Here is a 24648-nt window from a genome sequence, read left to right as displayed (position 1 = left end):
TACTGTACTTACAAGCCAAAAACTCTGTTCTCCCTGTCCACACATTCACATTGAAAATTAAGTTCCTGAACATCGTCACTTTGGTAGTTTTACATAAGCTTAAAGGGCCCATGTCATGCTTTTCCGGTTATGACCCGTCCCCTGGTGTGTTATGAAGGTTTTTATGCATGTGAACGGTCTGCAGAGTAAGCCCAAATGGACCAATCCGCGGAGCACCTCACACACCAGGATCCCTTGGCTAACTAACAGGGAGTCCCCTGACTTGCATAGAGCTCCCTGAACGCAGGTAATAGACGAGTTGGGATCACGGAGAAATGCTCTCCGCAGACCCATTCTCACAGCGTTATAAACCTTTTTATTACTCAATATCAAGCCACACTTATTGTTTTTACTTCGGCTGTGAGTGTTTGTGTGTGCTCAGGATGAGTTCCGGAAATCTGTCCGCTCCTCGCAGCAGCTCGCAGCAACGAGCTCGCAACGTCCCGACCAATCAGAGCACACTGGGCTCACAGGGAGGGGGGGGCAGAAGCTCCAACAAGCCGTTTGGGACAGAGAGTGAATACACATACTATACAGAGATGCTGTATGAGAAACCAATGCAATTTTGGAAAATTGCACAATTTAAATCTATTCTAGTAGACCTCAGCAATGGAAATATGATCAGTAGAAATGGCCATGACATGGGACCTTTAATGTTCAATGAACTTAGAAGCTGTTTGGGTGTGGACCAAAGGCCATAGTAATTGGTATGTTATTGAAAATACCCATGTTCATAAATAATGAAATGTCTGGGTAAAACTGATTATTCCTTTATTATTCCCTTCATTCCCTGTGTTTTAATGCAATAACACAAGCAAATATATGACAGTTTGATGTAAAGATACCATTGTCTAAGCAAATAATCATAACTCAGCCTAGGTTGCTCTTACTTTACCATCTGAATTGTACACCTTTCCTTTATCATATTTAGCATTTTTGCATTTGAGACGAACAGATTAAATATCATGTGCATATACACGAATGGATTGTTCAACTATTATTCCTAGATTGAAACCTTTTATATTATTGCATGTTCTAGCTTCTCTATGTTGCTTTCATAAAAAAAACACTGATATTGGTGTGTTCATTATTCCATGAAGAAAACTTAAGAATAATTAATAAAATATATGGTTATAGACTTATTTGCTGAAACAAATAATGTATTTGCTGATATGACATAGCATTTATTGTAAAGTTTACTTTATTAAACTAACATAATTAATTAAAAGGTGTACTTTGTCCTGCCCCCAGTCTGTTCCCTGATGGGTGGCACAACATACAATATCCTTGCCTATAAAATTAAGTAATCTTATATGAAGAATAGAATCAGATGTGAGTGGGGAGGCCATTAGACACATCATTTTCATGTGTATCTACCTTGTCTTTTTGTTCTCCTTTTTCTTTGTTGTCCCTCATCCTTAATCTTAATGAAATGCAAAAACCTTGTTATGTGGTAGGGCTGTTTTAGGTGCACGACACATATCTGTCTTTCCTCTGCAGACATTATCCAGAGCCACAACAGATCAGCTGAAAAGGGTACGTTTCACACATCTGTACAAATGATGCGTTATTTATACTGAGGAAGAAAATCTTACTGTGCAGAATGTAAACACAAGAAATAATCTTTCATGAAATTCTAAAGATACTTTTGAATTATGAAATACATGTTAAAAATCGTATTGTTATAATGTGTATTTGAAATTATATAATTCTTTGTTAAAATGTAAAAATATTTTCAACTTGTCTGATTAGTCAAATAAATATGCTCTTAACATATATATACTGTATATAAATTAACTATTTACATTGTGTAACATGCAATGTATACTTTATATCAAGTTTTATTTATATAGCACATTTATAAACGATTTTTGGTCGAGCCAAAGTGCTGCACAAATAATAAAGATACACTACAGTAAAGACATTTTACAGCTAATACAACAGCACAGTTTGTTCAGAATATCAGTAAAAGAAAAACGACACCCTCTGTCCTTAGACCCTCACATCGTACAAGGAAAAACTTCCGGAGAAAAACCCACAGTTTAAAGGGAAAAAATGGGAGAAACCTCGGGGAGATCAACAGAGGCAACACACTCTCACTCCCTAAGCGTCCAGGAGCGACGCTTGGTCAGGGTCCCGTGGCGTCCAGTTGTGACGCGCCGAGGCTCCTTCAGCTTCATAAACGGACGCAAAGAGCTTTCAACTGATTGCAATGTATTCCCATCGGCGGCGGTATTTGACGCTTTGGGAAGCACGGCATTCGTTTGTGTCGGAGGCTGTTAAAGGCAATGTGAGCATCCATTCCCATTGGATAACGGAGAATTGTACACCCAGAAGTAAGTATTCCCCTTACTGTCGATTGATTTGACAGTGATATCTCCACTACTCATCAACTCAAAAACACCAGATTATCCTTGTTAATTAAACGACATTGATAGGTTTTAGTGTGTGTACAATGCTTTTGTCACGTTTTCCCCTTCAATTCTGAGAAACAAGTCGTTTTCTATGAGTTTTGGATGGCCGAAGACATTACATTACCCACAATCCTCTGTAGCAACCATAGACTGTATAAAAAAATTAAATAATACATTATTCCGAGTGTGCTTGCTTTTCTCTTTGAAAGTCATCACATAACGGCATTGTAATACATGTTTCGGCTGCATTAAATATGACATATCTGCCGTAGTTAACTCTATTTATAGAGCCCTGATGACAAGACTTCTAGACAAACAGGAACTGCCGCCAAAACTGAAAACTTGACGTGGATCTTAAATATATAAGCAATTAAACAACATCTTACATTTCTTTTCACACAATACGTCTCCTTGCAGTATCAACACTAATTCGGCTGACTTTTATATTTGATCCAATTGGTAGATAGGCTGTATTTACGCCATAACGGTGCACAGCTGATAAAAAGGGACACCTACTGGTTAAAGCATGTTATTGCATTTTATAATTTGTTCTTATTCAAAAGAAGACCTTAACCTAAAGTATTCTTTAATGTTTAAATAAAGCCTTATTAGTTTGTCTGTTTTGCACATCCTCCTATTAATATCTAATAATAAAATTATAAAATGCAATAACGTGCTTTAACCAGGAAGGGAATGCTCTGGTTTTTGGACAAAATTAACATGGGATCACTCCCGTCACCGGACGTACTTCGTCTCACTGGAATATTAACGGTCATAGTGAATATAAAATCGTCCCCATGTATCCGGCCAATGACGGGAGAGTTTTGAAAGAGACAAAACACTGTTCCATACATATAAAAACACTTAAACAATTAAACAATGTTTACCCCAGGATTCAGGCACCTTCCCTGGCTTGTAAAGTGCAGTTATGCGCCCTGGAGGTATTGCACTATTTACAAAATGTATACCCAGGATTCAGGCACCTTCCCTGGATTGTAAAGTGCAGTTATGCGCCCTGGAGGTATTGCACTATTTACAAAATGTATACCCAGGATTCAGGCACCTTCCCTGGCTTGTAAAGTGCAGTTATGCGCCCTGGAGGTATTGCACTATTTACAAAATGTATACCCAGGATTCAGGCACCTTCCCTGGCTTGTAAGGTGCAGTTATGCGCCCTGGAGGTATTGTACTATTTACAAAATGTATACCCAGGATTTAGGCACCTTCCCTGGCTTGTAAAGTGCAGTTATGCGCCCTGGAGGTATTGTACTATTTACAAAATGTATATCCAGGATTCAGGCACCTTCCCTGGCTTGTAAAGTGCAGTTATGCCCCATGGAGGTATTCTGCTATTTACAAAATGTAGCACTCTGTTTATTTCACACCTCCAGGACAGAGACCGGGAAAATCCCCTCTCTCTGCCCGCTCACAGACCCCCAAAGGACGGCCTAGAGACCTCCAGCACCAGTCCCTAACAGTGGGACTCTGTTTATTTCACACTTCCAGGAGAGACAAGGGGAAAATCCCCTCTCTCTGCCCGCTCACAGACCCCCAAAGGACGGCCTAGAGACCTCCAGCACCAGTCCCTAACAGTGGGACTCTGTTTATTTCGCACTTCCAGGAGAGACAAGGGGAAAATCCCCTCTCTTTGCCCGCTCACAGACCCCCAAAGGACGGCCTAGAGACCTCCAGCACCAGTCCCTAACAGTGGGACTCTGTTTATTTCACACTTCCAGGAGAGACAAGGGGAAAATCCCTTCTCTTTGCCCGCTCACAGACCCCCAAAGGACGGCCTAGAGACCTCCAGCAACAGTCCCTAACAGTGGGACTCTGTTTATTTCACACCTCCAGGACGGAGACCGCAAAAATCACCTCTCTCTGCCCGCTCACAGACCCCCAAAGGACGGACTAATGACCTCCAGCAACAGTCCCTAACAGTGGGACTCTGTTTATTTCACACTTCCAGGAGAGACAAGGGGAAAATCCCCTCTCTCTGCCCGCTCACAGACCCCCAAAGGACGGCCTAGAGACCTCCAGCACCAGTCCCTAACAGTGGGACTCTGTTTATTTCACACTTCCAGGAGAGACAAGGGGAAAATCCCCTCTCTTTGCCCGCTCACAGACCCCCAAAGGACGGCCTAGAGACCTCCAGCAACAGTCCCTAACAGTGGGACTCTGTTTATTTTAACCATGCAAAACCCACTAAAAACAGGGGAAAAGACGGGTAAAAGCCCATTAAAAGTGGCCTAAATCATGACAGTAGGTAGCCCAACGGCCTACAGTGACGTGACTGTAAACGAGCACATTATTGATATTGGTCCGATTATTTATATTTATTATTATTATTCTTATTTTAATCTTTCGCGCGCACCTTTGACCCCCGCCACATATGTGAAAAGTCACCAAATGTTGCACGCGCGTCAGAACTGCTGCAACTTGAGATGTGTAATTGGTTCCGGAACTTTACGTTAAAAATTGCGTAGGCCACGCCCACTTCCGCTTATATCGTACAGCCGGCAACTTTAACTTTCACGTAAACAAACGAAACTCGCTACGCATATCTAGGGTGCGGAGACGAACAAAAAAGTCCCTTGCCATAAAACACAAAAAGTTGTCTTAAGTCAATGGAAAAGCTTCCAAACTGCACCAGACTTCAGATGACAGTTAATGCTCCGGCCCTCAACAGCTCAATATGACAATAGTGAGTTTTCCTCAAAAGCTGTTGCCATGGCAACGCATCCCTGGCGAAAAAACACAATGTTGTCTTAAATCATTGGAAAACGTTCCAAACGGCACCAGACTTCAGATGACAGTTAATGGTCCGGCCCTCAACAGCACTATGTCAATTATGGGATGTCATCATATGCCGTTTCCATGGCATCCCTCGCCATTAAACACGGTGTCGCTGTAAATCCAATGGGCACAGTCTCATCGTCCCCCAATCTTCACTTTTATATCAGCGGTCCATGCCTCAACAGCTCTACGCCAATTATGGGATGTCATCATATGCCGTTTCCATAGCAATGCAGATCCCTCGCCATGAAACACGGTGTTGTCCTAACTCAATGGAAAAACGTCCAGACGGCACCACACTTCAGATGACAGTTAATGGTCCGGCCATCAACAGCTCAACACTCAAAAGCTGTTGCCATGGCAACGCATCCCTCACCGTTAAGCACGATATTGCTATAACTCCTGTGTAAATTGTCAAAAAGTGTTCAAACTTCACATGTGTGCTAACGGTACAGCCCTCGAGACATATACACTTTACACAATTCAAAGCACCTTTGTTCATCGTAAGGTTTGATACAAACCACTGGCTCAAAATGATTTTTATCACAATGTTTCAAGTATATTTTTTCTTTTGAAAGCATTGCACAATTACAAGTGTATTTGAGCCATTTTTCCCCACTGCAGATAAAAATGTCCACTCCAAGAGCATTTGCTGTCCCTTGGATTTCTACATCTGTGGCACAATGTCCTACATACTTCATCCGAGACTTCTCAATGTAGTCTGAAATTGAAGCAGATCCCCCAACTACTTTAGTTTGTTCTGCGTGATTCATCATATGCTTCACAACAGTCTTTCTAATCTTTCGATGGCTCTTCTGAGAACCACTGAGAACATGAGCTACCGCTCCGAAGAAACTATTGGCGTCCTCTTTAATTTTTTCGGTCTTACAGACCACACCTAGGGACCCAGTTACTGTAGGTCCCTGTACATCCTGCTTTTCAAAGTCTATATTAAACTTTGTGCAAAGTGTTTTTGCCACTTCATTGCACAAAGGATTAAATTCAAGAGTGACTTTACTTACATCACTCTTTTCCACACAATCTGTGTCCCCAGCAGACGATGTACCATGCGTTTGTTCGGTAACCCTCCTTTTGCCCCTAGTTGTCCGTCTGACATTGTACAGTCTTGGACAAGAAGTGTCAAATTTGCAATACCCATAACAACTCTGCAAATTAGGTTGTTTTACACACACAACAGTCTCATAATGATTACCATTGCGGTTTTCCAAATAAACCCCCTGATTAGACAACTGCCCGTTCTCGCAACTATATTTTAGCCAGCGTGGATCACAATATGTGAATATATTAACTCCAAACGCATCTGCTGCTGCTTGAATTTTAATTCTGTTGCCCAACTGCCAACCTCACGCATTTTGGATGTGCTGAGGTATTCTGACATGGAGGAGGTCAAAATACGCTCATAAGGCACAGCATTGCTCTGCATTTGATGAACCACTGCACGCCTAATTATTGTGTGATGCCTTTGTGTACCACACACAGCTTGACTCACTGCTCTAAAGAAACAGTTTCCGTCACCCTCTATTTTTTCATTGAGACATGGAGCCCCTATTAAACCAATTTGTGTAGACACAACATCTACTTTTTCTGACTGCACATGTAACTGCTCACAAAGAGCTTGTGCAAGTTGATGACTAAGAGGATTAAACTGCAGTCGTCCACTTCTTACTTCTTTGACAAAAGCAACGTCTGAATTAACTGCGGTAACATCACTCTTTTTAAATTTTTTGCAAGCAGAAGATCCCTTACGAATCTTACGCTTTGCACCCATCTGAATGTTGGTGCAGCCAAGTGTGGACTGAATAGTTGAACTACAACCCAAATCAGTCTCTGTCGTTTTGGGAGTCACTCTTGGACCCAAAGACAGATTACTGCTTTCAATTGGGCCTATGTGAGTGACTCGAACACCAGCGATCTCAAACAGTTTTTGAGACTCAGAAGATCCCTTTGGAATGTTATGCTTTGCACCCATCTGAATGTTGGTGGACTGAATAGCTGAACTACAACCCAAATCATTCTCTGTCGTTTTGGGAGTCACTCTTGGACCCAAAGACAGATTACTGCTTTCAATTGGGCCTATGTGAGTGACTCGGACACCAGCGATCTCAAACTGTTTTTGAGACTTCTTGAGGAACGCTGAAAATGTCCATATGTATTCAAACACGTGTTCAAGGCCTCTGAAATACAGAACAACACTACGCCCCTCGCCATCGCTCATCCCAGACGCACTGCGTGCATGGGAGTCGACCACTGCGTAGTGTCCACCTTGACCAATGATGGCACATGTAGCGCCATTCATTGTCAGAAAGCATGTGTCATATTTACTACACATGCTTTCCAGTGCGTATTTTAAAGTGGTTTGCACACCCTGATCAATGTGATCACCCTCAACCACATCCACATCTCCAGACACAAAGTCACTGTATTGAAACAGAAATCTTTGTCCGTCGATAATGGTCTCCTTGGGCAGATCTGGAACCGAAAGTAGACTGTATCCTCCACTGATACCTTGTTGGTCACGCAGGGAGGTGTACAGATTGTCACCAAGTACAACAACTTTATCCAGGTTGTCGGTCTGCCATGTAAACACGCTGTCAATGTTGTGTTTGGCTATGCCTACCAAACTGACAGCCATGCACTGAAGTCCTGCATATTTAAAGCGTTGATCACCCTGACTGAATGTTCCCCTGACACACCCCATATCCCCATCAATGACTCTAGCCGTCTCCGAATTAACTTCAGCTGCTTTCACAGAAAGTCTTGTAATGCTAAACTTCTGTGCATTCAATGAATTATTGAGATTCCTGATGTAAAACATCAGGTCATTAAGGCATGTGTTGAACACGGCTACAGATGTGCCATAACTGGATGCTAACCCAGACGCAGCACGTGTGCCACAATCAACGACCACAATACAGTCATTGTGTTGAATAATGACACTGGCTGCGGAATTTAGGCTAAACAGACACATGCCATCCCTGGATAAGTGTTCAAGCAGCTTCTCCGACAATACCTGTTCCCCTTCAGACAAATTAAATTCGCCGTACACTGGCAGACCCATATTGACGTTCCACTTACGTCCAAACACACTGGTCTGCTCAACCAACCTGCACAAGTTCTTTGGCTTTACATTCATTTGATGGGCTTCCCCTAATACAAACGAGTTAAGCTTTGACCCTGCAACACGTATGGCATCGATATCTGTACTGCTCCACGAACACACAGGCGCAATCAAATGTTTGATCGCAGCCGCTATAGAACATGCAACAGATATTTTATTGTCAGAAACGGATGCATACCTCACAACAGTCCCTGCGACAACAGCCAGCTGCACTTTTTCTGAACACATGCAAGCATAGCCCTTACCTGTTCTGCATCTGTTGTCCTCATCAACATCCACTATCACGCTGGGTGATGGCTCCTTGCTGGATGATGGCTCCACGCTCAGTGATGGCTCTGCGCGGGGCAATGGCTCCACTCCTGGAAATGGCTCCACTCCTGGAAATGGCTCCACTCCTGGAACTGGCTCCACTCCTGGAAATGGCTCCAACCCTGGAAATGGCTCCACTCCTGGAAATGGCTCCAACCCCGGCAATGGCTCCTCCTAGAAGAAAATTCATATATAAAAAAACTGCTAAAAACACTATGTGTCTTAAATTGTTTCACAAACGTTTAACTAAATAATAGAAAGATATACAATTACTAATACAAAATGATTATTGTTATATATTAACTTTTGTTTTTCTACTTACCCACACACATATTGAATGGAACTCAAAAGAGAGGTTTCTTGTCATTGATTGTGTACACTTGAAACAACGTTGACTGCATGCAGGCTAACAACTGAAACTATTTTATTTTAACAATGAGCAAAAGTAACTATGTCAATAAATTAGCATGATTCATTCAAATGTCACTCTGAAAGCACATCGTTCACACAAAGAGCACAGACCTGCTGCTCCACAGCAACTGTCCCTCTACTGGTAGGTGGCCGTAAAATCACCTCCACAACAATGGGAGCTGCCTCCCCCTAAAAAAACAAAACAATTTAGTAAACTTGAGAATAAATAACACCACCGATATTCGTGTAACTTCTTAGTTTTAAACAAGTCCTATATTGCCTTTAAAAAAGAAGAAAACAAGAACAACCTGTCGCTTTGCCAGGGTTTTCTTGGAGGCAGGAGCCCTCTGCTTCAGCTCCAACTTTGCTTTCTAACATAAGGAAAACAAAATGATTAATCCTCCACTAATAACTCCTTATGGACAGTATAAGTTGTCCTCACTGTAATACATTTAAAGTTTGTCAGGAAGGATACATTTTATAATAGGGCATCAACCAACATACAAACAAATTACCTTTTGTGGTGTTGGAACCGGTGGTGTGCACTCATCAGGGCCAGGAAGATGGGATGGACTAATCTTGTCCATCTCAACCAACATTGCACTGCTAAACCACACAGGTGTCAGTGGAAGATAACTCTCCTCCAATTCCTGTGAAATAAAAAGGAAGAAACACTGTTTTAGAAAAAGAAATGCACATATAAACTGCAATAAACATACCCCAATGATTTCAAAGCATACTACAAAGTTGACCTACCTCCTGCTGAACAGTCCCTGCTTCTTTAAGTGCATCAATGGACTGCTCAGGTTCATCGTGTTGGCTCCTCTGTAAAGATAAATAGCATAGCTTGTGTTAATCAAATGGGTACTCTTCCACCATTATCAAGGCAAACTGCTCAGGGAATATCACTCTTATTGAAAGATGTCTGCCACACAATTACCTTCCTGCCCTGGCCGAAAACTGTCCACTTGGAAGGATCCAGTTGCGGTGATTTGGCAACCTCTCCTTTGACAATCACCCTTGGAGTGACTCTCCTCGCAGGCGGTGATCTTCTGTGGACAACAGGAGATGGCTTCGGCTCGGCTGGAACAAGTTGCATGTATGTTGCGTTCCAGATAGAACCGACCAGGATTGGCATTCCCGCACTGTCACTCAAGTGCACCTGCAAAAACCAGCAAATACAAATACATTTACAAATAGCACATAACCTTCAATATGTTTTTTCAAGAACGGAACTTGGAATTTCAGCTACAAACAAGTATACAGAGAAAACATTTCCATTTGCCATGTCACTCACGCCATCTCTGCTCCACAGGTCAAGTTCTTTGAAAGGGAAGTACTCTGCAAGCGGTGTGTACTTCACGCCTAAAAAAACCAACAAGATCAATTACTAACATATCCACACAGATATTATATTTTGCTCTTTTAAAACAAAGAATAATGAAAACTAGGAAAATGATCAAAATGATTTACGGTAGTACTTGAACCTAAATATTTGTTAAACATACCCATACGTGCCGCAACACGACGAAATTCCTGACGCATCATGTCTTGGTAGTCAGGGTCAACGGTAAGGCGCGGGGGGAAGTCCATGGCAAAAACCTAATCAAAGTTACAAAGGTACGCTATTTTTCACAATTTGTTGATAAAAATGTCAATTTTTCAGAAATTCATAAACATACAACCACATCAATAAGAATACAAAATGTAATATTATAAGAACTATAATAAATACAATAAAAAATAAGCTTACGTTGGGCCAGCGACTGCAGGCAGTGGCGAGGAGCTTCGCAAAGTCCTCTCCTGCTTCGGTGATGGTCCTACTGGATGTTAGGTTGTTGCTCGGAGCCATCACACAGACTGCATCTGGTGTCCTAGGCAGCACAGCATTGGCTGCCTCGGTTCGCAGCTGGGTTGCGCATGCCCCCGGTGTGGACATGGCACCAAAGGAAAACCTTCCCTCTGGCATCTTCACAATTCCATCGACGATGGAACGGAGATGTGAAGCTCCAACAAGGAGGACAAACTGTAACAACAGAAGACATTATTTCAAATGAAAATCACTAATGATTACCCAGACTTTGTTAACAAAATCTGAAAACAATTCATACTTCCTTGTCTGGAGACTCCGCTGGTATGACCATCTTGTGTTGTCGTCCTGTCAGGGACGAAATTGGCCATTTCTGCACTCTATGGCGGTTACCCGTACCGCCAGCGGCTATTTAAAAACAGAGAAAATGACACCGACATTAAACTTAACGAACCTTTACAATTCTTAAATTATGTAAGCAATAATAACACACCTTCCTACAATAACACCTGTAAACGGGCACGTGCAGAGGATTTTAGAAGGGAAAGGGCTCAAATGCATAAAGGGTCCTACCGGTGATTGAACTTTAAAATGTATATATTTCAAACAAATCCATGTTTCAAACACTGCTTCATGATAGTTATCTAAAAATGAATGCAAAGAAATCAAGTGTATTTCAATCAATTCTCCTCATCATAACTAGCTCGCTTGCCCACAGAGGGGTGTATCTGTGCACGAGCCTGCCTGTAAAAAATGCACATGCAAAAACATTTTACAATGATACAACCAAAATGGACACCCTAAACATATACAAAATTGAATGACAAAATCCTCGACTACTTACGTGCGAAACTGGCATTGCCAGGCTGCTGATGTCCCACACGTGTCCCAGCCACGCGTAGCTTTGCAGCCTGGGAACGGCGGGACGATTTACCACGTGGCATCTGAAAGTATGTAGGCATTGTTAGAATTAATAAAGACATTAGCAGACCCCTTAAATAGTACAAATAATTACGCAATTACTTATTTCAACTGCAACAAAAGCGTACAAGTCCATTAATAGTTGATGCATCCTGTTCAACAAAAATGTACTTACTGTAACTGCTCACGAGATAAAGCTGGGTGTTGAAGGTAGATGAGTAGCCGGTGAAGTTAAATGGGTAGCTGGTGAAGAAGCTAGATGAGAAGGTAGATGGGTAGCTAGTGAAGAAGGTAGATGAGAAGGTGGTGAAGGTAGATGGGTAGCTAGTGAAGAAGGTAGATGAGAAGGTGGTGAAAGTAGATGAGTAGCTAGTGAAGAAGGTAGATGAGTAGGTAGATGGGTAGCTGGTCAAGCCGGTAGGTTGTTTAACTAGAACAGAGAAGAAACTAATCAGCATCACAGACATGGAAATATAATTACTTAACACAATGTACAATACAATCGCATAGCTTAGCATACAATAGTTATAAACAAAAAAATTATCAATTGTATTAGAAGCTGCTAATCACTTAGATTTACACTAATAAAGGGCCTATCTGTTTTCATTATACTTTATGCTACTGACAGTGTCTTGGACCACAACTCACCGGTAGAGAACTGCTCAAAGCTGTCAATCTGTGGGGAAAACACAGCATTAAACCCTGCAAAGAAAAGACTGGAAAGTTCCACATATTGTCATGGTATATGTTACTACAAACACTGTCTTTGACCAACACTCACCAGTAATGAACTGCTCAATAGTCGTCACTCTGTGAAAATAAAATTAAAATTAAACCTTGCAAACACAATGCTTGCACACATGGTGATTAAACATTTGGTCCACGTTGTAAATGCTTAAATGCTCTTGCATTTATAAAAACAGGATAATACAATTACCATAATATCATTCTGTGAAAATATGAATTCTGCATAAAGAGTACTTTTACTTTTGATATTTGGAGTACATTTAGCTAACAATTGTGCTAATGAGTACTTGTACTAAAGTAGAGGATCTGATTACTTCTTCCAACGTTGAATATAGTATACCTTGAAATATATTTAATTGTTCATAGTTGAATGACTCAAAAAATTACTTTATTTAAGCTATGGAATCATTTAACCAGCTTTCCTTTGTTCATAAATGACAAAAATAAGCTCCATATTTTAGACATTCTGCTTTAACCAGCTTCACAATTAATTCACAAGAGGAATGATCACTCACCCCAGACAAGATAAGATGAAAGAGAGGACAGTCTCTGGTTTAACCAAACTATATATCGAATTTTAAAAAATGAGCGACCAACCACAGCTCTCCTTCTTTAAAATATTTTTGTAATTTCCCTCCAATCGAAATATATAATATTAACATTTGAATGTCAACTGCTTGCTATGCAGACATGTTATGAAAATATCACACATCAAAGGGTCAGGTGCAGAGGTCCCTGAAACAAAGAATGGATTATGGCTGTTGTAGTCTTTACCACCATTGCCATATTTGTAGTCAATTCAATCATAGTTACTTCAGTGTTCAATAGTTTTTTGATTAAAAATATAACTGAGCTATAGTGTGTCTGTGTGTGTCTTAACTGTCATCCATGTCAGCCAGGGGTGCACATAACTGGTACGCAGGTACGCATGCGCGGCAACAATCTGAAATGCTTACCGTAACTTGTGTCACAAAGCAGAGTCGGTCTCTAAGGCCCCGCTCACACGAGGCCGTTTGCGTTTTATGCACAGTATTCGTATTCAAAAAAGTCTTCCGTTCACATGCATTTGTTTCATTTAACGTGTCTGTTCAAACGAGGCCGCTGGAAACTCTGTAGTACATATGCTGGGACTGTAAGTGGCGCTGTACTTCCACACGAGACCGCTCGAAAGCTGTAGTACATATGGCGGGACTGTAAGTGGCGCTGTAACTTCCGCCACAAAATACACCAAAAGCATCGAGTATAAGATCCCCCCCGGATGTGTGTGAGGCACAAACAAAACAAACAAACGAAGATGGCTGTTATTCGCGCAAGAAAGGAGCTATTTTCGTGGTCCGACGACGAGGTGGAACTTCTTTTAAGTGTAACACTTGAGTATAAGACGACAAAAATACAGGATAATGTAGACTGGGAGTCCTGCAAGCCTAAATATACGGAGATAGCCGACTTATTTCAGGCGCAATATCCGAGGACCCCGACTGAAAAAGATTTCCCTCACGAGAAGAACACAATTTCACAGGGCCAGCTTACAGCGAAACTAAAACAGGTACAAGGGGACTTGTTCGACATGGAAGAGTCGTCACCCGGACCAAGTTCATCCCCGAGTTTGGAGCATTCCACGGATTTGCCAGAGTCGAGTAGATCCAACGGAACTCTGCCAACTGCTGCGGTTGTGAGTCATCGCAGGGATCTGCTCCAGGTATGTTCATGATTTCAATCTTAAAGGGCTTGCTATATACTATGATGCAGTACCTTCCACTGAAAAACTGAACCGGTTTAAGCTTGGTAAAATTAGAAAGTATTTAGAGCTGTTTTATTTGTAAAATGTATTGAGAGCTATTTCACAACATGCCTTTTGTGTTCTGTTATCTGGTGGCTATGGTCCTATTGTGTATTAATTCAAACTTTCTCTGGTTTATTATAGGCACGGCTGGACGGCCACAGAAGTGACCGCATGAAGAGGAAGCTTCCAGCTGAACATGCGGTGCAGGAAGAGCTGCGATTAAAAAGCCGGATGTTGGACTTAATGGAGGAAGCAACCAGCCGCAGCGCAGCCAGCATGGATCGTATGAACAACACCATGGACAACATTAATGTGACTGTACAGAATGGCCTTTCCCTGATGAGCCAGTTCATGCAAGTTCATACTAACAACAGTGGATATGGACACTTCCAGGTGCCCTCATACCCACCCCGAAGGCCACACACGGCCACACCAAGATTAAACCCCTCTGTACCACACACCCCACAGCAACAATCTCCTCCATATTCATTCAGGCGGTCACTGGATGAGGAGGAGCAGTAAAGCAGTGAGCTTCTTTTTTTTTCACAGCACTTTTTGGTCAAAGGAAGTCTGTAAACATTTTTATTTTTAACTCCACCAGACTTTGTACAAATGGAGAATCACTTTTTTTTTAAGCCTTTTTTTTTTAGCTAGCAAAGGTATTTTTTTCCCTTTTACTGTGTACACATTTATAAATAATGTTATTAATAAAAAACCTTATTAAAATAAAAGAACAGTCTTGTCTTTCATGTAAGGGTCAATATACTCCGCAAGCACTCTCCTCACTCTCTTTCCTTCTCCCTCATTACAGTCAGTGAGATATCTATATCAGTGTGTGGGAGGCTGTAAGTCCTTTTCACCTTGTAAACCTAATTTTGACTAAATACACCACATTTATGAAAAGTAACCCCCCCCTAGTGTCAAATATCTTAACTGTGATATGTCACATTGGGCCTTAATGGTAAAGCCCAAACTATTGTTACAGTAGGCATATATTATAGTCTCAGATATATAAAAAACATGTCTATGAAGTGTTTTGCTCAAAATACCAATACCATGTTTCGTTAGTGGCCAATACAGTTTGAAAATACCATATCAAAATGTACGGTTCTTTTACTATATGTGTAAATAAATACGGTACAAAATATATATGGACAACCTGACTCGGTAGAATGGGCCATATAACTTCATTCATGAGGATGATGACATTTGTTGCACATTAAGTTCAAAGAAAGTCTGGAAGTGGTTGCAGCCAATTTTATTTTTAGTTTCACACTTTTGACATTGGAGAATCACATAGTTATTTGCTTAGTTTCACACATGTGACATGCATTAAAAAGTACTAAAAACAGTTAGGATATAATACAAAAAATCCTGTAACAGTCCTCAGATTTAGCAGCCAGGTACATATACCTAGCCAGGTATATGAATATTGTACAGCAGCCTGTCGCTGAAGGAGCTGCACAGTGAGGACAGGGAATGTAACAAAGAATGTTTATCACATCTTAATAAACACCTTTAAAAAAAATGTACAGTCTATGTACATACATGGTATGGCCTCCTCTTCGTCCACAATCTGTTTTTTCAGAGCAGGGATCTTTCCAGTTTTTAAGTACATGTTTAGCTTGGAATTAGCAAAGACCCGTGCATCATGCACACTCCCAGGCCACTTTACCACGACATCCATGAATCGGTACCTGTAATCACAGACAGCCTGTACATTAAAGGAATATTTTCCTTTCCTGTTGATGTAACTAGTGGAGTCGTTAGATGGCTGCTTGATTTCGATGTGGGTTCCGTCCACTGCTCCTAAACATTGTGGCATGCCATGTGTACAATGGAACCCCTCAACCAGATCCGCGGTCTCGGGCTCAGTAAAAGGCAGCTTGATGTATTTTGGACCCAGGTGGATGGTGATCGCTCTGCATGTCTCCCTAATAATGAGGGACAAAGACGGGCGGGAAACTCCGAAGGCGTTAGCAGTCTTCCGTAGCCTTCCCTCGTCGCTCAGGTAATAAAGAACCGCAGCAACCCTTTTCAGTGGATCAATTGGCGCCCTCATGTTTGTAGTTTTCTTCTCGATATATGGGCGCAGTTCTTCAGTCAGGGCAACGACAGAGGCTTTGGACATGCGGAAGTTCTCCCTCCATTCATCGTCCACGACAACGCCATTGACAAAATTGTCCCACCAACTGCTAGTTCTGCCCGGTCTTACCCAAAACTTTCTCCTGGTCGCCCTTCTGGTTGTTCTCCGCGGTGGATTTAGCCACATGTCGTGTATGTGGTTCTTCATGTCCACTAGTTGCTTGTGGTTGTCGTAGAAGCACCGTAGTTGTAGCACTAACATATTAATCATGGTCAGTAGCGTCTGGAGCACAACAGCAACCCTGTGATCCGCCATTCTTGTTGTTGTTGTTGTAGAAACAAATCAGCAATGAGGCGGGGGAGAGGTGGGAAGAGGTGCGAAGAGGCGGGGCTGTCGTTATTTTTTCAGGCAATATTCGTATAGAGGCGATTAAACGGACTCGGTTGACCCCCCAGAGCGTTTCGTTTGCAAATCTATCCACCTTGGGACCCGTTATCGTTTGTGTGGTCAGTTTCTATCGGCCTCGTCTAAATAATAGGGCTATACGCACGCGAAACTATGCAGATACAAGCCGTTTTCTCCTCGTGTAAACGGCGCCTAAAACAGCTGATCACAACGTTCACACGCTCCGCGGTCACGAAGCTCTGCACCCCTCCCCCCCCCCCCCACTACTCAAGTACAATATCTGAGTACTTCTACTTTTAATCAAGTACAAGATCTGAGTGCTTCTACTTTTACTCAAGTACAAGATCTGAGTACTTATACCACCTCCGTTTATAGCCTATGAAAAAAACTATTAGAAAACGAAGGCTAAAGCTAACGTTAGCAGATAGTGACAATGTATGCTAGTTAGCTAGCTCGACAACGATAATATTGCGACAGAAACACTTTTCAGTGCACATCACGGCAGCAGAGCCTTATTATACATCGATCAGCAGAGCCGACAGGCAGGGAGCACACAGATCGCGCTGCATTATAATATATATACACCATACATGTCATGATGGCACATAACAGCTCCCGGCCACAGATTACTCCGGGTCCCAGACCCCCCCCATACCCCAAAAATATTTTTATTGCAGATCTACATGAATCACACAAACGACCTATTTTGGATTCAAAACGGCGAATTTCGCCAAAAGGTGACAAGTTTGCATCCCTAACTTTTGATACTTGAAGTATATTTAGCAAAGAAATGTGCTAATGAGTATTTGTTCTAAAGTAAAGGATCAGATAACTTCTTCCAACCTTGAATAAATAAAGTATGCCTTGAAATATATTTAATTGTTCATAGTTGAATGACTTCAAACATTACTTTATTTAACCTGCTTGTTAATAAATGACATAAATGTGCCCTTATTTTAGAAACAAATCTTAACCAGCTTCACAATGAATTTATAAGAACAGTCACACACTCACCTCAGACAAGATGCAAGAGAGAGCCAGTAAAAGTTGAACGTCAATACATATATCAAATGAGCAACCAATCAGAGTTCTCCTTCTTAAAATATGTATTTTCTCCCCTCCAATCAGAATAGTTAATATTTACATTTGAATGTCAACTGCTTGCTATGCAGTGCGCGCATGCGCATTGCTTTCGTCTACGGGGTTTCTGCAGGGTCCCGGCCGTCACTGTCTCGCGGGCGAGCTGCGCTGAGTGAATTTGTCAGACACATCTGTGTGAAGTTGGGGATTCTTGGGACATTTGTCTACCTCGTTTGCCTAATCAGGTAAGTGTGTGTTTTACCTAACAAGGAATGTTAACAGTAAAGTGGACTGTACTATTTAAACCAAAAGATAGATACTACCCACCACAGTTAGGTTTGCTAGCTTAGCTACAGATGGCGTTGAATTTATGTTCAAGCACCTGAAGGCGTCTATAATGCATTTAAATGGTGAGATGACCGGTGTTAAAGTAAACCGAGCCAGACATATAACGCTATAACTTTACACACAGCATTGATTGGGATATGACAACGTTGCCACTGTGTTGAAACTTAGCCTTGACTGGCGGAAATGTATGTGTTATACATTTTCGCTGTGAGCCGTGTTCATACGTTTTATACAGAACTTGTGTGTATGTGTGACGATACACGGAACGGGGGGGGGGGGGCGGCATTGTTGTTCCGCCGTTACACCGGTTATTAACGTCTGTTTATTGGGGTAGCCGGTGTTACCGTTTAACTGGTGACGCGGGGGAACTCGTGACGTTCTATAAAATACATATACACATTTCGATCGCTTCTTCTGTCGTTTACATTAATCTTTTGGTATATTTGGCTGGATAGGAACACTTTGATGCACATTCAGTACCAGTGTGTGAGGTTGTGTTTGCGATGCCGATATCCGGACGCGTACAGCGAGGACTACAAAATGACAATGAGGTGACTGGGGATGTCTGTTCAAACCATTGCACGTTTGAATAAATCATTTAAACCAGTTATTTTTGCCAGACTTATTACTGAATATCGTTCTTAATGTGATACCAAGTCCATCTGAGACCCGTGTACACCTTCAGACAGCCTCCAAGTGAAGCACACGTTGTTTACTCACAGTTTGAAAGCAGCGTGGAGAAGTCTTCAGCTGTGGAGCTGTGATCCGCCCAGTTTAACTTGTGACACGACTTCTGTTCTGTGGCTATCAACCAGCAATCATGTTTAATATTAAAGACTACACACATGTATCCCTTATCAAAACGGTATTCTGCACTTTGCAGCACTTATCCAGATAAGATGTGACTGTTTACTCGTTTTGCAAAGATAGCAGCAGAAATGTCATTGCTGCATGTGCAGGGATATTTAGACTGTAAAATGCTGCTTGGTCATTCATTTTGGTCTCCGCAAACAATATTATGAATCCTCTATTCAAACATATAATTCAGTGTCCATCGACATGAAAATAACTAAAAAGTTCATGCTGGACTCAAACCCGAGTCCCATCAGGTAAAATCACTCTAGTCCTGCGCGTTGTGAGTGAGCCACAAATCATTACGACATATTCGTTCATCACAGCTACATTTTTAATTTTTTACACATTAACATTGTTAAAAGATTCAGAAAAATGCAAGCTAACCATCATTTATAATGCGAGCGAATTTATGTACACTTAAGCCATATAATATACATATTATAGTAGGCATTTGCTTTTAAATAGTATAGCTTGCTGACTGAGGTCTGTATCAAGTCTCATTAAGACCCACCGAGATCAGATATCCTAGTTTATCAGCCTGCGAGCCCACATTATGTTGTGATAAGTGGTCATTTTACATATAAATGTATTCCAGTGCACACATTAAGTTATATATAAATATAAAATATGCTAATCAGGCCATGTGTTTCGTTATGTAGTATAATCATCACCGACAGATGGAAAGACAACAATAACAAGGAATTCATATTAATATTACCAAGTTACACAGAAATAGATACAACATATAAGACAAAATAACACAAAGATAAAAGCATAAACGTTAAGATAGAAACGAAAACATGTTCACAGCAGAGTAAAAATTATGAATATATGTGTTTGTAGTTCTCAACGTATGTGAGTATCCTCGTCATTCGGTTTGTGTCGCTGTATCGATGCATAACGAAAGTTAACCAAGTAAACAATCACATCTTATCTGGATAAGTGCTGCAAAGTGCAGAATACCGTTTTGATAAGGGAGACATGTGTGTAGTCTTTAATATTAAACATGATTGCTGGTTGATAGCCACAGAACAGAAGTCGTATCACAAGTTAAACTGGGCGGATCACAGCTCAGCTGAAGACTTCTCCACGCTGCTTTCAAACTGTGAGTAAACAACGTGTGCTTCACTTGGAGGCTGTCTGAAGGTGTACACAGGTCTCAGATGGACTTGGTATCACATTAAGAACGATATTCAGTAATAAGTCTGGCAAAGATAACTGGTTTAAATGAGTTATTCAAGCGTGCAATGTTTTGAACACACACATCCCCAGTCACCTCATGTGTCATTTTGTAGTCCTCGCTGTACGCGTCCGGATATCGGCATCGCAAACACAACCTCACACACTGGTACTGAATGTGCATCAAAGTGTTCCTATCCAGCCAAATATACCAAAAGATTAATGTAAACGACAGAAGAAGCGATCGAAATGTGTATATGTATTTTATAGAACGTCACGAGTTCCCCCGCGTCACCAGTTAAACGGTAACACCGGCAGCCGGTGACTCTGACATTGTTGTGTTACAGGTCTTGTTGTTTAGTTGAGGGTAAAACACATCTCAAACTTCGTGACTTTTCCTAAAACGGGTATATTAATCATCGAGTGAATTTTGGGGCTTGGGGAATTAAGAGAGAGAGAAAAAATATATACTTTGCCGCAACACTTGCCGTGTTTAGGTCACGCGGCTCAGTGCTCACCTAAAGCTCAGCCGCTGACGGACCGATGAGCGGAGCAAAACACACGTTTCAAGTTAGACCAAACACACTTAGCTATTTTATCTACCTCTGGAACTAGTGTTGGAGTAGAATACCTCTGCTACGCGCCGTTCGTTGGATGAGGCTGGATCTCTATTAAATTAAGAAAGGAATTGAAAACACCGGAATCAAAGTTATAACAAATTATCTGAGTTTACTTCTAGTAGGAAACCAAACACATATACAAGTTATACAGAGTACCCCGGGTACTCCGGGCTTTTAGATTTGTGATGCGATTCGGATAAATGCATCGGGATCAAACCAACTCATCAAACCAAAAAGAAATTGGACTTCAGGTCTGTGATGCGATTCGGACACAGATATCGGGATCAAACCAACTCACCAAACCCAAAAGCAATTTTACACACACAAACGTCAGTATTTCTATCTGTCTTTGGGGCGGAGATTTGTCGATTCTTCCTTCCCACTTTTCTCCCAAGCGAATCAGAGAAGCCCTGGGGAGGAGCTGTTTAAACTGACCACCTCCTCCAAGTGTCCTGATTGGCTGGATTCGCTTCTGGCCGAGGTCAATCAGAGTTTCGAACAGAGTGAGACCCCAAACCACACTAGGTCAAAAGTCAATGTTATCTCCGTCCCGATCTCCCCTCCCTACCTTTTCCAGGGGATCTTTTCTTATTTTACGATGTCTTTAACGACTTAGAAACAGCATCTGGCTCTTAGTGGTGATAAGGATCAATGTTAGAATCTCTAAGTCAGTGAGTTTGAAAGTGAGAATAACATTCCTATTCTATATATAATTACCCAAACCGTTGTGATTACATAAAACAGTTCAAACAATACATGTTTACTTCAATACAGTGTAGAATCATATCTTCTTACTTCAATCCCTCTTTTGATCTCACCTCACGAGATCAACATATAGCATTTGAAACATTACCACTGTCAATTTTCTTCTTACTGTGTCTGTCCCAACATTTATATAAACCCATCAGAAGTTGGGATATAGAGCACTTTAAACCTTTAGGAACAGTCCACAACAACAACTTATTATGACAGTGGAGGGAGAATAAAATATGTCTAAAAAGCAAAGTCCTTGTCAGCTGAGTCATCTTTACTCTTCCCTCAATGGTGGAACTGATGAGTCTAACACACAGTGAGCAGATACAAGGCACACAACAACAACAACCACATGTCACTAAAATGGCAATAGAAGTAGCCACAGAAATCAGAAAAGACATTATCATACTTTTCCCTCTTTTGGTAACACATAGTTCTGTAGAATAAAAAATACAAATCCCTTACATTATGGGATATAAAATAAAGTTGAAAGTTCCTCAAAAAAAATGGATTGTTCAGACAAAGTTCCACACCGGCTATATCAACCTGTTTCAGCGGGAAATGGAGTTCCCTGTGCCGTCTTGGTTTGCCATGTCTTCGTCCCCCCAGCCCGCTGACGGCGGCTTCTGGGGTGCTTGCTAGAGAGATGTGGCCTGATTGTCCTCCCCCGGCCCGCTGATGGCGGCTTCCGGGTCGACTGTTGGAGAGATGTCCTCGCGATCCTCCTCCTCCGGACTGCTGATGGCGCCTCCTGGGTCGACTGCTGGAGAGATGTCCTGATCCTCCTCCTCCGGCCCGCTGATGGCGCCTCCTGGGTCGACTGCCTTGACGAGAGCCAGATCTGTTCTGATGTCGTCCAGGGTCCTCGCGACGAGGGCCAACTCTGTCCTGATGTCGTCCAGGGTCCTCGCAGGTGTTTTTCCCGACCGCACACTGGCTCCAGTGGTACCAGTTGTCTCCCTTTCCATCTGAGCGGACGGCATGGGAGGTCCCCTCCAACCAGACGTAATCTGCTGTGTTGGCCTTGTGTTTCTCGGGTCCCCCTTTTAACGTCAGCAGCCTGTGTGGAGAAGTCTCATACCAAGCCCTTAAGTTGCTTTTGTATATGGTTTTGAAATCATCTCAAAAAATCAAAATCAAAAATAAAAATAAAAAATCAAAATAAAAATAAAAATAAAAAATAGAACAAAAATAAAAATAAAACAAAAAAGGAACAAACTAACAAAACAAAAAATAACCAAAGCTAGATTATTTTAACTGTATCAATTTCTCTTAAAAGCAACAAATAAAACAAAACAAAAAATACCATAACTAGTATTTTAAATTGATAAATTTCTCCTAAAAATGTAATAATCTCACATACATATTGTCTGATGTATATCCTATCCTTTTCCCCCTTTTACTGAAATAGAACGCCGTTAACGGTGTTCCCATTTTCAGAAATATCGAGCCTTATACATCAGTTATTTAATATCAGCTATATATTTATTATTACTATTACTTATATATCAGGCATGAAATGTCAGCCTTCTTCCATGATTGACCTCGTCTACATTATCTGACTTATATTGATACGTGTCTGTTTGTATTTATTTAATATACTGGGCAATTTATTGATAACTTTTTGAATCTCCCTCTTTTCTTAACAACTTGAGGTATGGCTATTTTGAAATCTGACTTGGTTAAGAGATGATTTGTTTATTGGTGAAAGGAACACTCTTCCCCTCAATGGTGTGGGGGTGGATATTCAGGGAGAGTTCCTTACAATCTCCAGATCTTCCTCTCAGTGTAGAGGCCATAAAACCTTTTAATGGGCTCTGTGGTCTGTTCAGATTTAGATTTTCTTCCTCTCCAGAGGTCACGCCTGTCTTTGACCCTGTATGCTGCTTTGAGTCAGCAGCACCTCAGGACCGAGAAAGGGAGATCTCTTCTCAAAAGTGTAAGTTCCCTTTTGAGCAACATAGCAACACATTTAACACTCCCTGACTTGTTTGTAAAGCGTTCTTTAAGGCCTGAATCGAGTCTTCCGTTATGTAACGGAAAATCCCATTTCCAAAAAGGGTCAGTTTAATAGCCCTTATCATATTACCGCTCTGTGCTTGCATGCTAGGACCTATTGTCTTTGCCAGAGCTGCTGCTAGTCTTTCTACATGTATTAGCTCCATATTAGCAGGGTTCACTAACATGGTTGGTTGATCCAGTTTAAGATTTTTCAATATCTTCCATTACTATTTCCAACATTCCTTATCCCTGAATATCAGGTCTAACAATGTGTTTTCCTTTAGGAGTATTAGATGGGATACTCATAAGTGGCATTTGTGAGCCCTTTTCTCCTTAGGGTGGAGGTAGGGTCTCAGACATTATACCACCTTCTCGTTGCTCTCTGTCTCTCAAGTATTACACAGATTTGACTTTAAAAAAATCACACAGAGCTTCTCATACCTTATCATATCACATTCAGGCAAATTTTTATTGTGCGATGTTTATTTCAACAGATAGCGTGACTTCCAGAAGTAGGCTTCTACAATCTCCTCACGGTGATTGCGACTTCAGGTCAAGAGTTAAAAACTCAGTCAACAAAATCTCTTTATCGTCACGTTTAATGAGCCTGATTATCCCCACAACAGTTTTGTGATGAGATACGGTCGTTCCAAATAATTAGTTGGAGGTCGCGTCTCTCTCCTCCTCTATCACCCACCATATAACAATTACAGAAATTTTATACATTTAAAGCACCACGAAAGGTAACCGCATTAATCAATCTTATCATGATCTGCGGGGAATGCAACCCTTTTTTACACCTTTTGCAGTCTTTAATTGACGCACTGCAAGCTAACCGCATTAATCAATGTTATTTTGACTTGCGGGGAATTTACCCCATACATCTTTTACAGCGTTACAGCGTTCGTTGTTAGTGGGTCATAGGACGGGACTGAATACCCGCCTCTTATGAGCA

General features: G+C 41.4%; 2 protein-coding genes across 2 annotated transcripts; one reads left to right on the top strand and one right to left on the bottom strand.

Moving 5' to 3' along the window:
- Positions 1–8048: 8048 nt before the first annotated feature.
- On the bottom strand, positions 8049–12100 carry LOC117469036. The gene is made up of 13 exons (XM_034113428.1): positions 12012–12100; positions 11760–11859; positions 11217–11323; positions 10859–11131; positions 10614–10707; positions 10403–10470; positions 10046–10267; positions 9862–9930; positions 9621–9755; positions 9414–9476; positions 9217–9294; positions 8631–8868; positions 8049–8068 (listed from the first exon to the last, which is right to left on the bottom strand). The coding sequence occupies exons 2-13, from the start codon at positions 11857–11859 to the stop codon at positions 8049–8051; spliced, it is 1467 nt and encodes a 488-aa protein (XP_033969319.1). The 5' UTR covers positions 12012–12100.
- Positions 12101–13826: 1726 nt separating this feature from the next.
- On the top strand, positions 13827–15200 carry LOC117468876. Its single transcript, XM_034113234.1, has 2 exons — positions 13827–14282; positions 14508–15200. The coding sequence occupies exons 1-2, from the start codon at positions 13842–13844 to the stop codon at positions 14886–14888; spliced, it is 822 nt and encodes a 273-aa protein (XP_033969125.1). The 5' UTR covers positions 13827–13841; the 3' UTR covers positions 14889–15200.
- The last annotated feature ends 9448 nt before the right edge of the window (positions 15201–24648 follow it).

Source organism: Trematomus bernacchii, unplaced genomic scaffold (genome assembly GCF_902827165.1).
Source record: "Trematomus bernacchii unplaced genomic scaffold, fTreBer1.1, whole genome shotgun sequence".
Classification (NCBI taxonomy): Eukaryota; Metazoa; Chordata; class Actinopteri; order Perciformes; family Nototheniidae; genus Trematomus; species Trematomus bernacchii.
Note: the sequence above shows the minus strand (reverse complement) of the source record. Positions and strands in the feature narration are given on the sequence as shown.

Coding starts and splice junctions, on each gene's coding strand:
- LOC117469036 (XM_034113428.1), bottom strand. CDS start 11,859: ATGCCACGTGGTAAATCGTCCCGCCGTTCCCAGGCTGCAAAGCTACGC. Junction 11,324..11,759: donor TGGCAATGCCAGTTTCGCAC/GTAAGTAGTCGA, acceptor GTTTTTAAATAG/CCGCTGGCGGTACGGGTAAC. Junction 9,477..9,620: donor CGGTTCCAACACCACAAAAG/GTAATTTGTTTG, acceptor TCCTTATGTTAG/AAAGCAAAGTTGGAGCTGAA.
- LOC117468876 (XM_034113234.1), top strand. CDS start 13,842: ATGTGTGTGAGGCACAAACAAAACAAACAAACGAAGATGGCTGTTATT. Junction 14,283..14,507: donor ATCGCAGGGATCTGCTCCAG/GTATGTTCATGA, acceptor GGTTTATTATAG/GCACGGCTGGACGGCCACAG.